The sequence below is a fragment of the Dipodomys merriami genome, unplaced genomic scaffold (assembly GCF_024711535.1).
Source record: "Dipodomys merriami isolate MVZ:Mamm:240054 unplaced genomic scaffold, mDipMer1.0.p SCAF_48, whole genome shotgun sequence".
Lineage (NCBI taxonomy): Eukaryota > Metazoa > Chordata > Mammalia > Rodentia > Heteromyidae > Dipodomys > Dipodomys merriami.
In genome coordinates, this window is record NW_027206046.1 from 11,595,850 (window position 1) to 11,611,834 (window position 15,985).

At 48.3% G+C, this 15,985-nt stretch overlaps 1 protein-coding gene across 1 annotated transcript in view; it reads right to left on the reverse strand.

Annotated features, from left to right (window-relative positions):
* Positions 1–83: 83 nt before the first annotated feature.
* The window catches only part of Gldn (gliomedin), a 29,869-nt gene continuing 13,967 nt past the window's right edge, over positions 84–15,985 (reverse strand). The window contains exons 5-10 of the mRNA XM_069995412.1: positions 10,222–10,368; positions 9,231–9,359; positions 6,564–6,647; positions 6,253–6,378; positions 4,953–5,103; positions 84–4,043 (exon numbers count right to left, since the gene is read on the reverse strand). Coding sequence (XP_069851513.1) covers positions 3,566–4,043; positions 4,953–5,103; positions 6,253–6,378; positions 6,564–6,647; positions 9,231–9,359; positions 10,222–10,368 — 1,115 coding nt within the window. The 3' untranslated portion in view covers positions 84–3,565. The remainder of the gene's footprint in view (positions 4,044–4,952; positions 5,104–6,252; positions 6,379–6,563; positions 6,648–9,230; positions 9,360–10,221; positions 10,369–15,985) is intronic.

Genomic DNA, 15,985 nt, shown 5'->3' on the forward strand with positions numbered 1-15,985 from the left:
ATCATTTCACCATGAGATTGTGACAAGTAGTAATTCTTTTATTTGATGAAAGAAAGTTAAATTACAACTGAAGAGACATCCACTGTATGCATCTGTCATTCAGAATCTGTGGCACAGATTGGAGATCGTGGCTCCCGACCTGAGGTCTGGAAAGAAAGCTCCAAAGTGTGGCATGGCCTAGCTTTGTGGCGGAAAGGGCTGGCTTCACGTGCTTTCTGGTGTGAGGCTATCTGCTCTAGATTTGATAAGCACTGAGGACTCATGGGGTTTGATTTGCAAAGTGCTTTAAAGCAACTTCGGTTGTTAAGTTCAATTACAAACACCGTAACAGTATCATGACTTAAAAACATGAACTTGTACATTCTATCTTAGCAGTGAGCCTGAAACTTAAAAAAAAAAAAAAAAAAAAAAAAATTGAGCCGGGCGCTGGTGGCTCACTCCTGTAATCCTAGCTACTCAGGAGGCTGAGGTATGAGGATCATGGTTCAAAGCCAGCCCAGGCAGGAAAGTCCATAAGACTCTTATCTCCAATTAACCACTAGAAAACCAGAAGTGGTGCTGTGGCTCAAGCAGTAGAATGCTCACCTTGAGCTGAAGAGCTCAGGGACAGCGCCCAAGCCCAAAGTTCAAGCTCTGTGATTAAAAAAAAAATCAAGTACTGTTTGCAGGAAAAAATAAAATCTTAATTCTTTTAGTCTAAAGACAAAACTGTCAACTAGATTATAAAATTACCCATCATCATGAAACATGAAATTTATTTCATATGAGTGAAGCCAAAGGAAAACTCATCCCAGTGTGAACTACTCTTAACAGAGAACATAAGAGTCCTTACCACAAAAGCCAAAGAGCCAGACACGTGGTACATGCCTATAGTACCAGCTATCAGGGAGTCTGAGGCAGGAGGATCACTTGAGTCCAGGAGTTTGTAACTGGTCTGGGAAACAGAGTGAGAGGAGAGCCACACTTCTGAACTATTTTTTTCTGACAGGAATAAGAGCTATTTCAATAATTCTTTTATTTTCTCTCTATAAAATTAGTATTGTATATATTATCACAAATACTATGACTACTATGACATTATATTCATATCCAGGCCTACTGGGTTCAGAACAGCAACACGGATTTAAGTACTCTGAAAGAACACTATCACTCATCAGCTACACTGATCATAATGCAACTCTTACCCTCAGAAAACATGAATCTGAACGAGGCCTGGGACACAAGCAGTTGCATTAAAAAGCGAGAGCGAGAGAAAGGGTGACATTGTCCAAAAAGAAATGTGCTCATCACCTGACTTAGGTAACTGTAACCTTTATATATCACCTTTATAACAACAATTTAAAAAGACGAAAGAAAAACAAGGGGGAGAGTTTCACAATAACACACATCATTGGCAGCTGCCTGGGTGAATTCAGGGGGTGGGGGAGGTTTAAATATTCAAATCTGTATAGCCCCTAAGTTTTAAGATGCTTCTATTTATATAGTAGAAGCCAGAACTCAGGGAGATTAAGAATGGATTGGGGCTCAGAGAAAAAACATCCCAGGCAAATTACTGACCCGAGTTTATGGAGGAATGCACCCAAATCTCTCTTCTGGGTGCTGAGCACAGTGATTTTTTTTTTTCTAGCTTCCTTTCTATTCAGTGCTAGGCTGAAGGCCCTGTGATGAACCAAGAGAGCAGAAGATGTGCATGTTCCAGTACGTTTGGAAGCAAGTTCATCCGGAATTTTTCTGGAATCTCCAAGGACTAGATCATCCTTTCAATGACTAGATCATCCTTTTGAGCTGCTTGGGAGAAGCGAGGTACCTGGGGCTCATGCTTGTAACCCTAGCTACTCAGGAGGCTGAAATCTAAGGATTTCGGTTTGAAGCAGCCAGGGTAGGAATGTGGGAGGCATACCGGAAATGAAGCCGTGGCTCAAGTGGTAGAGCACCAGCCTTGAGCGAAAAAGCTAAGGGTTGGCGCCCAGACCCCGAGTACAGTACCAGCATGTGCGCATTGCACACCTCCCAACTTTCTCCCCCCAATGCTATCTTCTGAAAACTAACTACAAAGTTCTTTCTATGGTTCGAATAGAGTAGTGCCCGCTTACTCAGCATTTAGTACTCTGAGAATGGGTTGTAGCTGTGGCAAAAGCAGCCAGAGACCTGAGGCTCCAGCAGGGACGATCCCCAGCCACAGGTGGCATGCTGAGAAATTGATAAGTGCCTGTTTCATTAAGAAACCTGAGCCTAGCCGGGCACTGGTGGCTCACGCCTGTAATCCTAGTGGTGGCTCACGCCTGTAATCCTAGCTACTCAGGAGGCTGAGATCTGAAGATCCTGGTTCAAAGCCAGCCAAGGCAGGAACATCTGTGAGACTCTTATCTTCAATCAACCACCAGAAAACCGGAAGTGGCACTGTGGCTCAAATGGTAGAGCTGAAGAGCTGAGGGACAGCGCCCAGACCTAGAGTTCAAGCCCCACAACCGGGAAAAAAAAAAAAAAAAGAAGAAACCTGAGCCTGCACCTGTCCTGGCTTTTGTTGATTTTAAAGCTGCGCAGGCGCTGAGGACAGCGCTGTTCTCTGGTGCAATGGCACATTCAGAGACAAGTCATAATGACGGCCAACAGACCATGCGGTGGGACAGAGCGGCTTCCCAAGGTTCCGAATAGAAGCCAGCGCAGACACATTTGCTGCGCAAACAAGAGGGACTATCAACTCAAAGGGGGACTTGGCTCACACCTGACGAACTCCCCAAACTTTTATTCTCATAAAAGTCACTAGAAAAGTAACAGCCAGAAGTGGAACTGTAGCTCAAGTGATAGAGCGTCAGCCGTGAGAGCAAAACCCTGAGTTCAAGCCCCAGTACTGGCACAAAGAGAAGGGGAAAGGAGAGGAGAAGAGGGGAGGGGGCGGAGGAGAGGGAGGGAGAGGAGGGCGAGGGGGAGGGGGAGGAGGAACCACTATAGGATTTAGGAGAAATCTTGCCAATCATCTCAGCCAATCTGTGAGCAGAAAGAAAAATTCCCCAGGCACTTAATGGTGCCTGCTTTCTAGAAAATGCTAACAAGAGACCTAAAACAAAACTTGACTTCTTGGGCTGAGAATATGGCTTAGAGTGCTTGCCTAGCATGCATGAAGCCCTGGGTTTGATTCCTCAGTACCACATACACAGAAAAGCCCAAAGTGGTACTGAGGCTCAAGTGGTAGATATTAGCTTTGAGCCAAAGAAGCTCAGGGACAGTGCCCAGGCCCTGAGTTCAAGCCGCAGGACTGCAAACTAACAAACCCAACTTGACTTCTTAAAAAAAAAAATCATCTCAGCCAAATGTTCTCTACCACCAATGAGAGCTAATTGGCGGAGGAATGAGCACATCTCAGCTATTCTAACTTCCAATCTGTGGCTATCTTACTAAGCAAGCTGACTTTGAAGAAGGCTCACTGACCAGATAAACAGAGAGGAGGTTCTGGTTCTAAGTACCTGGCTGCCCTTTACAGACGAGTTTCCTGTTGGGATCGAAAGGGCCTCAGAAAACATGTAACATGTACTGCGGGGAGGGGAGGGGCGGGGCGGTCAGCGCATCACTGGTGTAATGTCGCCGACAGAAAGTGCACAGGATAGAGCATTAACTGGCCATCTTCCCAAGAGTACAAACGCTGGTCCCTCATGTTGTAGGACAGCATGGCGAGAACAGACTGGGAAGTCCTTAGAGCGAAGTTTGCATTGATCTGTTTCCCTCCTAGCAAATCAAAGGCGAATGTAATCCTCATATCCTTGGTGTCAGTGACATAGAGGATGCCTTGGGCCACAAAGGCATTGCCGGCCTTGGATTTGGGGTAGGTGGTGTTGATGTGCTGTACCACCGAGAATGCCCTCTCTTCCAGCTGGGCAACAAGAATGTTTGAGCCGTCCACACTGGAAGCGTAGATAATCCAGAGACCCTTCTCATCCACGGCTAGGTTGAAGTAAGTCTTGGAATTCGCAAAAAGGTATTTTCGATCAAAATATAAGGCATTTTCAAGCTTCAGAGTTTGGGATGTTTTCTTGCCAAATTCAAATCTGAATTATGTTAGGAAAGAAAGAAAAGTAGAGATGAGGTATGTTTTGGTAGACAAAGATGGTTTGTTAGGCTACTTCATCTGAGTTAGTTAGGTCTAGGGATCCCGGTCATAGTGCGCATTGCTAAACAAGTTCCAAGTAATTCTTGTTCTATTGGTCCTTAAACAACAACCACCACCACCACAAAACAAAAACAAAGGCAAAACAAAACAAAAAAGTCAATTAGCTACTCAGAAAAAGTGGTGGTAAGGCTCACGTGGTAGAGCACTACTTTTGAGTGAAAAAGCTCAGGGACAGTGCTCAGGCCCTGAGTTCAAGCCTCTGGGCCGACACCCAAAAAACAAAAATAACAAAAAACAACCTAAATCCAGGAATGACAATTCAGGTTGTTAGACTAAAAGGAACACCAGATGGAGCCATTGAGCAGCAGAGAAAGCATGCAATGTGGGAATCTATGCGGATTTCGGGGGACAAATCTGAAGTTACTAAGAAACCTTTTAAAAGCTTGAAGGGAAGCTGGAGAGGAGCCAGGGCCCTGTCCATCACAGCTCACGAGAGCCAGCCTTCCTCCCAGAGCTTTCAGTTCAAAACTATCCCTGTTGCCTGTACCTGGCAGCTGCACTTCTTGGGAGGCTTGTCTTTCCCAGCCAGAGCAAGCTCTTACCACTCATGGCTCCTTCTCCCTGCTCCTGGCCTTCCCCATGACCAGGACTGGGACACTGGACTCCCTCACGGCCTCCTGTCAACAAACTGACTGACATGACTATGGGCCAGCTCTGGGGTTGTAAGATGGCAAAGACACAGTCCTCACCCCTAGGTGACCCAGGCAGCCCCATGCAGCGGGAGCCATCTGAGACAGAAGAGCAGGGACTGTAGGCCCCAGGAAGGCACATGGTCCAGCTGGCTCACCTCACTATGGTGTTGGAGCCCGCTTTGTGGTAGTAGAGTGAGTTGTTGTGAACAGCATGCCCACAGCCGTGGAAGTAATGAGGGAGGTGGATGAGCGAGTAACTGCCATTCAGAAGTGCCGGCTCATCTTTGAACTCCTTTACCATGATGCCTGTGAGAGGAAGGCAGGGAGGGAAAGGCTGTTACTTGTCATGGACAATCCCATCTGGGCAGCGGGAAAGGTGAAGGGGAAGGTGAAAGGGAAAGGTGAAGGGGAAAGGGAAAGGGAAAGGGAAAGGGAAAGGGAAAGGGGAAGGGGAAGGTGAAAGGGAAAGGGAAAGGTGAAGGGGAAGGTGAAAGGGAAAGGTGAAGGGGAAGGTGAAAGGGAAAGGGGAAGGGGAAGGTGAAAGGGAAAGGGAAAGGGGAAAGGGAAGGGAAAGGTGAAGGTGAAGGGGAAGGTGAAAGAGAAAGGGAAAGGTGAAGGGGAAGGGGAAAGGGAAAGGGAAAGGTGATCGTGGGGGAAGCCGTTCCCTCTCTAAGGCCCTTTGTCCACTTTGAAGAGCCCGATATTCCCAGACACAAAGTCCAGACCACCCTATGGATTTATTTTTCATATTTTGGTTGCCGTGGGCTTGAACTCTGGGCCTGGGCGCTGTCCCTCAGCTCTTCAGCTCAAGGCGAGCAATCTACCACTTGAGCCACAGTGCCACTTCTGGTTTTCTGGTAGTTTATTGGAGATAAGAGTTTCACGGACTTTCCTGCCCAGGCTGGCTTTGAACCGTGATCCTAAGATCTCAGCCTCCTGAGTAGCTAGGATTACAGCATGAGCCACTGGCACCTGGCTCATCCTATGGATTTTTTCAGACATAGTTATCATAGCCTTTGCTCCGCTGAGAGAATACATGCCCCACCCCCACCCCCACCCCCACCCCCGCTATTATTTATAGTCTTTGAGGGTAGGGTGATTGTGGCTCACACCTATAAAACCTGAGTAGCTCACAGCTACTCAGGAGGCTGAGATCTTTGCATCGGGGTTCAAAGGCAGCCCAGACAGAAAAGCCAATCAGATGCTTATCTCCAATTAATCAGCAAAAAATCAGAAGTAGAGTTATGGCTCAAGTGGTAGAGGACCAAACTTGAGCATAAAAGCTAAGGGGGAGGGGCCCAGACTCTGAGTTCAAGTCCCAGTACTGGCACTAATTAAAAAAAAAAAAAAAAGAACAGCGCATTGATACCAGTGATGGCAGAGATTAAAAACCCACAGACATAAGCCTGAGGTAGGCAACAGGGGAAAGATACTATCATAATTCAGTGCAGGTACCTGAAAAGTGTTCAGTTACCCAAATCCGCTCATCGCTCTTATTGGCAGACTCTCTGATCCAAGTTCCAAATGTCTCTTTCACTTTCAGTACTCGTGTTGGGTTGCCAATGGATGTGATCATAGATTCTGCCAAAAAAAAAGAAAGGTGCTTGCCTGCTAATCATGACCTTAAGGCCCCCAGTTTCTGAATTTCAAAACAGGATCTTTTACTTATTTTGTGGGGTGAGGATGGGACCCAGGCCTTCTATATGCCAGGCAAGTACAGTTCCATTGAGCTCCCCCCCCCCCCCCCCCGCACGCTGTGTTGGTACCTGCTTGCGGGGGCTGGTGGTCACTGACTTTCTCATCAACTTTGCCCTCCAAGGTATCATCATTTGGTATGGCACATGTCTCACCTACAATGACAACAACAATTATAATAGAGCACTGTGAGATTATATAGCTTTGCATGTGTGTGTGTGTGCGTGCGCGTGCATGCGTGCATGGTCTAGTACTAGGGCTTAAACTCAGGACCGCTCATTTCTCCCTTAGCTTTTATTGTTCAATACTGACACTCTACCACTTGAGTGATACCTTTACCTTTGGCTTTTTGCTGTTAATTGGAAATAAGTCTCACAGATTTATCTGCCCAGGTTGACTCTGATCCTCAGATCGCAGCCTCCTGGGTAGCTAGGAGAGATTACATTGCTTTTTTTTTTTTTTTTTTTTTTTTTTTTTTGCCGATTGTGGGGCCTGGACTCTAGGCCTGGGTGCTGTCCCTCAGCTCTTCAGCTCAAAGCTAGCACTCTACCACTTGAGTCACAGCACCACTTCTGGCTTTTTCTGCTTATGTGGTGCTGAGGAATTGAACCCAGTGCCTCATGTATACAAGGCAAGTGCTCTACCACTGAGCCACCTTCCCAGTGATTACATTGCTTTATAGCCATAATCCCCATCTCTTTTCAGATCAAGTCCATGAACATCCCTTAGAATAGGTCCACCTGTTTCCTTGTTTGCTTTAAAAAATCCACAAGGTATGTTATCAATTCCCCCTTTCCCCAACGTGGTGTTCCCAAGAAGTTTCCCATGACTGTAAGAGGAGATCAGTGTTTTACTTTATTTTGTGCTGCCACAGATAGGTTGGGCAGTTTATCATGGCTCTGGTCTGGAGTGTAGGAAGACACAGATGGAGGGACCACACCTGGAGGGAGCCTTTTGCTGTGTGACAGTGTGGCAGAAGTCTTTGTATGGTGGCAGAGAGTGGGAAGGGAGAAGTCACCCCTTACAAGGAATCCTCTCCTGTGACAGTGATGCTCACCCTCTGCGGATGGGGGAGGGCAGAGTGCTCATAACCTGGCCCTACTCAAAGGATCCCAGCTCTCAACACTGATGTGCTGGGGATAACGTTTCCCCTACATGAACTTTGAGGGACACACGGGGACAGTCAAGGAGAAATGTGCCCCATACCAGCCCTCTCAGGCCCTCGGCATTCTGAGGAGAGAGAGGCTTGGGACCCTTCCTGGATGCTGCTCTGGTGGGTGGTATCCCTCTCAGAGTGGGTGGGGAGATGGGTGCTGGGATTGCGTGGGGAGTGGAATCACACAGTGTCGGAGGAGGAAGGAGCCCATCTCCATGCTGGCTGGCGGCTGGCTGAGGCACTGACACCAAGGAGAGCAGTCTCTCCTCAGGATCTGTTACAGAGCCTGCTTGCGATTCCCCAGTCTCCCTTACATCTGGAATTTCCACTAAGGAAATTAAAGGGTGCTACAGAAAGAGAACTGGAGCAGGAGAGAGGCCAAGTTCAAAGGCCAAACATGGCAAGCAAGGACTCACTGAGGAGGCATTGTAGGAGATAATGGTCTCTCATTTAAAGCTGTTCAAATTCTGCAAGAGCTCCAACTGGACCCTCCCCTTTGGGGAAGGCCTCTGCAGAACTCCTTGGAAGGAAGAAAAAGGTCTGATCCTGATGGACTGAGGCTGACACCCTGGGAAGCAATCAGGCTGCTACTCTGGCTAGCTCTTGGCCAGAATCATTTATTAGGCTCTATTACTGAGCAGGGAGAGGATGGGTGGAGTGTTAGGCTTTGAACTTAGGGCTTTGTGATTGCTAGGCCAGCACGCAACTACTTAAGCCATGCCTCTACCTGCTCTTACTTTTTAAAATTATTTTGTCAGTCATGGGGCCTGAACTCTGGATGCTGTCTCTCAGCTCTTCAGCTCAAGACTAGGGCTCTACCACTTGAGCCACAGCACCACTTCTGGCTTTTTCTGCTTAGTGGTACTGAGTAATCAAACCCAGAGCCTCATGCATGCAAGGCAAGCGCTCTACCACTAAGACACCTTCCCAGCCCTTCCCTAATTAACTTTCAGTCCCTAGCCACTGCTGCCTCCTGGGTTTGAATTCCAGCACTCTCCTTTGCTAACTGAGAGACCCTGGCAAGTTATGTAGCTCCTAGGGAGTCTGTAAGTTGGAGATGAGGATGTTAATATCATAGGTTAGTTGTGAGACCAAAGGAATTATGCACTTAGTACTGGGCCTGCCATACTGTCAATACTCAACAATTAGTGGTGAAGATCCGGTGCTGGGGGTGTAGCTCAGTGGTAAAGTTCATGCTCAGCATGCATGAGGCCCTGGATTGGATCCCCACCCCCACAACCCCGGAGTTATTATTTGTGGGCTGTTAACCAATTTGATTGCCTGTAATCTCCAGCACATCCATGAATTCATTGCTGTAAAATATTTATAAATATTTATAAAATATTTATAAAATATTTATAAATATTTATATTTATAGCAAGACTAGCGATGGCTGGAGATGGAAGAGGCTGGTGGGGAGGGGAAAATGAAGGCAGAAAGGAAGAAAAAGAGGAGGAGGAGGAGCAAGCAAACTCTCCTTAGAGCAAAATGTCCTCCCTCTGTGTTTCTACATGTGAACCGAAGGCCTGAGGAATCAGTCATTAGTGCTAGTGACAGCTTCCTTGGGGCACAGCTTGCTGACCTGGGCACTGGCCATTGAACACATTTGGCTGGCGAAGGCCTTTGGATCTTCCCCTTCCAGGAGGCCCTGGAGGACCTGGGGGCCCAGGAGGTCCAGGTGGGCCGGGTGGGCCTTGGTCACCTTTGGCACCTAGAAAGATTAAGTGGAGAGAGAAACAGAGAGAGCCAAGTAAAGAGCTGACCACAGAGCTGAGTGCTGGTGGCTCACACCTGTAATCCTATTCAAGAGGCTGCGATCTGAGAATTCTGGTCTGAAGCCAGCCAGGGTAGGAAACTCTGAGACTCTTATCTCCAATTAATCACCACCACCAAAAACCACACACACAAATGAATTGCAGCTCAAGTGATTGAGTACCAAGCCTTGAATAAAAGTGCCAAGCAACGCCGGGCGATGGTGGCTCACGCCTGTAATCCTAGCTACTCAGGAGGCTGAGATCTGAGGATCGTGGTTCAAAGCCAGCCCAGGCAGGAGAGACTGTGAGACTCCTATCTCCAATAAACCACCAGAAAACCGGAAGTGGCGCTGTAGCTCAAGTGGTAGAGCGCTCGCCTTGAGCTGAAGAGCTGAGGGACAGCGCCCAGGCCCAGAGTTCAAGCCCCACGACCAACCAAAAAAAAAAAAAAAAAAGTGCCAAGCAAGAGCTCAAGACCCTAAGCTCAAGGCCCAGCACTGGCATGCGTGTGTGTGCGCAGGTACACACACACACACACACACACACACACACACACACACACACACACACACACACACACACACACACACACACACACACACACACACACACACACACACACACACACACACACACACACACACACACACACACACACACACACACACACACACCCCCCTGTACAGAATTTTAGAGCACACTACAAAACATACGATTGGCCACCGAAGGCCAGTCAGGTGGAAGACACAGTGGACTGGATTGAAAGGCAGGCACATCTCTCCCTGGTCTGCCCTTGAAGGGAGCCTAGGCTGTCCTTACCTGCTGGCAGGACATCGTTGGACACGTCTCCTTTGTCTCCTTTCTCGCCCTTCTGCCCTGGTGGGCCCTCATTTCCAGGTGAGCCCAGCTCCCCAGGGTCTCCCTTCTCTCCCTTTTCGCCTGGATTTCCTGTGGCTCCTGGTAGCCCTGAGGAAAAAAATAACATATTAACCTATTGTGGAAACTTTACTTCATTGTACTTAGTACCTTTCGGGTACAGCAACTTTACAAACCAAACACATAATCCTTAATAACCATTTTAGTGTTACAACATGGCCATATATTCATTAAAGAATAGTATCTGAGGGGCTGGGAAGGTGGCTCAGTGGTAGAGCGCTTGCCTTGCATGTCTGAGGCCCTGGGCTCGATTCCTCAGCACCACATAAGCAAAAAGAAAAAAGCTGGAAGTGGCGCTGTGGCTCAAGTGGTAGAGTGCTAGCCTTGAGCTGAAGAGCTGAGGGACAGCGCCCAGGCCCAGAGTTCAGGCCCCACGACCAGAACCGCCCTCCTCCCCCTCAAAAAAAAAAAAGAATAGTATCTGAGCTGGGTACCAGTGGCTCATGCCTGTAATCCTAGCTACTCAGGAGGTTAAGATCTGAGGATCATGGTTTGAAGCCAGCTGGGACAAAAAGTCTCTGTGAGACTGTTATCTCCAATAAACTACTTAAAAAAAAACTGGAAGTGGTGCTGTGGCTCAAGTGGTGGAACACTAGCCTTTAGCACAAAGAGGGTCAGAGACAGTGCTCAGGCAGAGTTCAAGCCCCAGGACTGGCAAAAAAAATTAGTATTTGAGTTCAAGTGTAGTTTCTCATTCCTCTAATCCTAGCTACCCAGGAGACTGAGTGAGCTCTGAGGATCACAGTTCAAAGCCATCCTTGGCAGAAAAGTCCTAAGACTGTTATCTCCCATTACCCACCAGAGAGCTGAAAGTGGAGGTATGGTTCAAGTGGCAGAGTGCTAGCCTTGAGTACAAAGGCCAAGTGAAACCTTGAGGCTCTGAGTTTAAGCTCCGGTATTGGTACAAACACACACAAGTCTTACTGACATGCATGAAAGTCAGCTGTATCTGGGATCCAGAAGGCCCAGGCCCTTCCTTCTGCCAGAGCTTAACTTGGACAATAAATAATCATGTGCTAACATGTAAGGAACTGGGGCAGGAGTGTGTGTGTGGGGGTGACAATTAAGAGGTGTCTGGGATCCCTCCACAGTGAGCACTAATCTGCCAGGGACTGTGCACTGTAGTAAGTAGTAACACAGTGACATATCCTGACTAGTGGCACTACACCCTTCCCAATGGCTTGGGGTCACCCTGCCCCCCCCCACGGGACCAACTGGCTGGAAAGTGGCTCACTCACTTGCCCTCTGCCCGAGAAGATGCTCCCTGTTTTAAAGGGAGCATGTTTGGCATTGTCTGGAGGAGATAAAAGACTAGATGGTTGCCATAGAGCTCAGCCTGCGCCATGTGCCAAGCGCAACTGACACCTCTAAAGATTTCACATGGGCCAGATTTTGCAGAGCTCAGGGAAACTAGGTGCTGGCGACTGTGAGCTTTTCTTTTTCAGACACAAAGATCCTTGCTATTTTAGGATCTGATTCCCCCCCCCCCCCCCCGACTCCGCACACACACCTCTTATGCCTTTTATTTTCTTTCTCAAAAAAGGCCAAGTGTGAAGCAGGAAAATGTTCCAATGTTCATATTAAACTGCAGCCCCTGCGGCTGCCTGAGGGGAGACTCTTCTCTTAGCTGGGAAAGAAAAGACCAGGGATTTTTTTTTTTTTTTTTTTGGTCAGTCGTGGGGCTTGAACTCTGGGCCTGGGCACTGTCCCTGCGCTCTTCATTTCAAGGCGAGTGCTCTACTACTTGAGCCACAGTGCCACTTCCAGTTTTCTAGTGGTTTATTGGAGCTAAGAGTCTCACGGACTTTCCTGCCTGGGCTGGCTTTGAACCTCGATCCTCAGATCTCAGCCTCCTGAGTAGCTAGGATTACAGGTGTGAGCCACTGGCTCCCGGCTTACCAGGGATGTTTTATCTGTGTGTAGTCTGCCTTTGTTCTCTGCTCCAATGTCACAGCTGAAAACAGTCTCCCCTTGTTCTTGGTAAAATCACCTTGGCCATGCAATGGCTTGGAGTGTGTTAAAAATAAACCACCACTCAGGCCACGTGCCTGTGGCTCACGCCTATAAGCCTAGCTACTTAGGAGGCTGAGATCTGAGGATCCTGGTTTGAAGCCAGCCTGGACAGGAAAGTCTGTGAGACTCTCATCTACAATTAACCAGCAGGAAGTCAGAAGTGGAACTGTGGCTTAAGTGGTAGAGTGCCAGCCTTGAGCAAAAAAGCTAAGGGACAGCACCTAGGCCCTGAGTTTAAATCTTAGTACTAGAAAAACAACAACATCATCAAAAACAGCAAAGAAAAACCTACCACCCAATAGCCATTCACAATCAGAGAAGCTGTGCACAGTGACACGCTATGTGTCTGTACCCTGGCACTGTTGTCTGTGACTCCTGGCTGGCTTTGAATCAGAGAAGAAAGGCTAGATTTTATTTTTGTCTGTCCTGGGGCTTGAGCTCAGGGCCTGGGTTCTGTGCCTGAGTTCTTTTGCTCAAGGCTAGCACTCTACCACTTTGAAGGACAGTTTTACTTCTGGTTTTTGAATGGTTAATTGGAGGTAAGAATCTCACAGGGACTTTTCTGTCTGGCCTGGCTTTGAACCTCAAACCTTACATCTCAGTCTCCCAAGTAGCTAGGATTACAGGCATGAGCCACTGGCAACTGGCCCCACTTAACTCTTGTGCTAGAGAAGTATCTCTTTGCTATTTTTCTCCTGATGTTGCCCACGCAAAACACACAGTACCACCAGCATTAGAGTTTGGAGTTGTGCAACAGCCTTGGGCTGGGGTCAGTTTCAGGATCTTCACAATAGGGGGTGAGGGAGGATGATTTATTTCGGACAGATACCATCTGTCAGTGACTAATGCAGAGGAAAGGGACCAGAGAGGATCACACAAAACTCAGTTGTAAGACATGAATTGTGACAAGGGCATTATTTTTGTTGTTTTCTAAAAAAATAAAGATAGGATTAAAAAAAAAAGACACGGTAGCATTAACTCTGAAGTGAGAAATTGAGAGGCAGATGGCAAGAAAGGAAATGCAGATTGCCAGGCTTCTTAGAAGATACTAGCTGAACTCCTGATAGCATTTAAGGGTTTTGCACTCCAAAGATTTCTTACTCCTCCTCTGACTCTTTTCTTTCCTTCCTTCCTTCCTTCCTTCCTTCTTCTTTCCTTCCTTCCTTCCTTTTCTTTCCTTCTTTCTTTTTTTGTCAGTTTTGGGGCTTGAACTCTGGGACTGGGCACTGTCCCTGAGATCTTCAGCTCAAGGCAAGTGCTCTACCACTTGAGCCACAGCACCACTTCTGGTTTTCTGGTGGTTAATTGGAGATAAGAGTCACGCGGACTCTTCTGGCTTTGAACCATGATCCTCAGATTCAAACCTCCTGAGTAGCTAGGATTACAGCCTGAGCCACCAGCACCCTGCTGTGCGATTTAGAAGGCTGTCCTATTCCATCAGATGCCTGGCTCCCAGTCACAGGACTTGTTCCATCCTTCTGGAATGTTTTCTGGCTGGAAGGCCTTGAGTCCTCAGATCTCACCTGACTGCAGATACGCATCTCTAGGACCCCCTGCATCACCCCTGGATGGATGCTCAAAGCATCTCAGCTCTGCACATCCCATGGCTTATTTCCCTAACCCAACCCTGGAGTGGGGGTGTCTACCTCAGGAGGAACTGAGCACTGTCCATCCTGCTGCAGGACAGAAGCCAGGAAGTCAGTGTGGACTCTCCTGCCCCTCACTTCCTCTGCCCCTTCCCCCGCTGCTGGGATTGCCAACCTCACCCCTAAATTTCACTCAACTCCATCAGCCTTGCCACACCCCTCACACCATGGGGACCCCTCAGGGACTTCTGATGGCTCTCAGGACAGAGCTCCATCTCCTCTGTGTCCCTGCACCCCCTCTGAGGGCCTAGGAAGGAAGGGAGAAGAGCACAGCTCTGGAGTCTGCAGTAGGGTGACAGAGACAGTGGGACCTTTGTTCTGGGATCTGGGCTGGCTCAAGGCTGAGCAATGCTTCCAGAAACCTCTTCCTCTAGAGCCAGGGTCTTGTAGATAACCTGGTCCTCTCTAGAAGGTTGTCTGTAAAGGCTTCATCCCCCACCACTTTCCCTGGCTGAGTCATGGACATCCAATCAATCCAACATCTTTAGCTAGGGTCGTAGGCATGACTGACATCAAGCCAAAGAAAAAATTTTTATATGTGTGCTGGGGCTTGAAATCAGGGTCTCATTTTCTACCACTTTGAGCCATACCTGTGGTTAACTGAAGATGAAGAGTTTATGAGTCGGGCACTGGTGGCTCATGCCTGTAATCCTAGCTACTCCGGAGGGTGAGATCTGAGGTTGATGGTGCAAAACCAGTCCGGGCAGAAAGGTCCATGAGACTCCAATGAACCACCAGAAAACCGGAAGTGGTGCTGTGGCTCAAGCAGGAGAGCCTATGCCTTGAGCTGAAGAGCTGAGGGACAGCGCCCAGGCCCAGAGTTCAAGCCCCATGACTGACCGAGGGAAATAAAAAGTGTCTTATGAACTCTGTGCCCCAGACTGGCTTCAAATACGTCTATCAACTCCTAAGTAACTGGGATTACAAGTGTGACCAATACCTAGCCCAAAGAATCTTTATACAAGGTAATTTCTGTCTAGGGCCTATTTGTTTTCCCCAATAATCTTTAAAAATGCTTTGAAACTGTTGAATTCCCCATTTTCCCCTTCTCACTGGCAAAGGGTAAGAAACTTCTTGTCTGGAAACTTATCTAGAAACTCCTGTCCGGACGAGGGGACATGCCTTTTCTCTCAGGCTGCACCTCTGACCCTTCCCAGGGTGGGGATGAACTGTCCCTGTGCCTGCAGGGACACACCTCAGCCTGAGTCTGACCCCTCACCCACATGGCTGGCTGCATCACTGGGACAGGGTCACAGGTTTGGAGTCTTCTGGGGATAAACCCACTGTCTGCCTGCAGGTAAGTCCTATCGCTGACCATCATTTCTAATGATGAGTCCATCCCGCAGACAATGGCCCACTGAGCGCGGTAATTCCTGTCTTAATTGCTAGCTTCCTGAGGCCGGGGCTGACTTGGACTGTGTGTGCACTGTGATCCACAGGGCTGCCCCCAGGAACACCGACAGGGGCCCTTGTCAAGGGCAAAAGTGCTCCTGACTCTCCCTCTCACAGGACCTCACTGAAACTGAGTACAGGAACACAATAACAGTGCTATTTGAGACAAAAGCCCAGGGCCTACTCAGGTGACTTTGGGGACAAGAACTAAGAGGCTGAACAAGAGTGTGTGGTGGACTCTCCCTGCCTTCTCATGATGGCATTGACTGGTTGTTAGAGAGGCCTTCTAGAAGCTTCCAGAACAATCTTCAACTACCCTCACCCCCACCCCCATGACTGCCTTGTGCTTTTCCACAGACAGTTGCTCAGAGCTCTTCTAACCTCCACCCCTATCCTGGTCCTGGCTCCCGTCAGGCCCTGCATTAGCCTCAACTCTCCCTTGATACATCTGATACCTTTGGTACCTCTGGGCCTTTGCTTAGGTGAAGTCAACCTAAGCGTAAACCCTGCAGGCTGAGTGCCATCCCTGGGGTCTGCTGCCTTCCTGTCCAAACACTTGGAGCTACAACTCTAGCCAGGGAGATTTTTTAATGCAG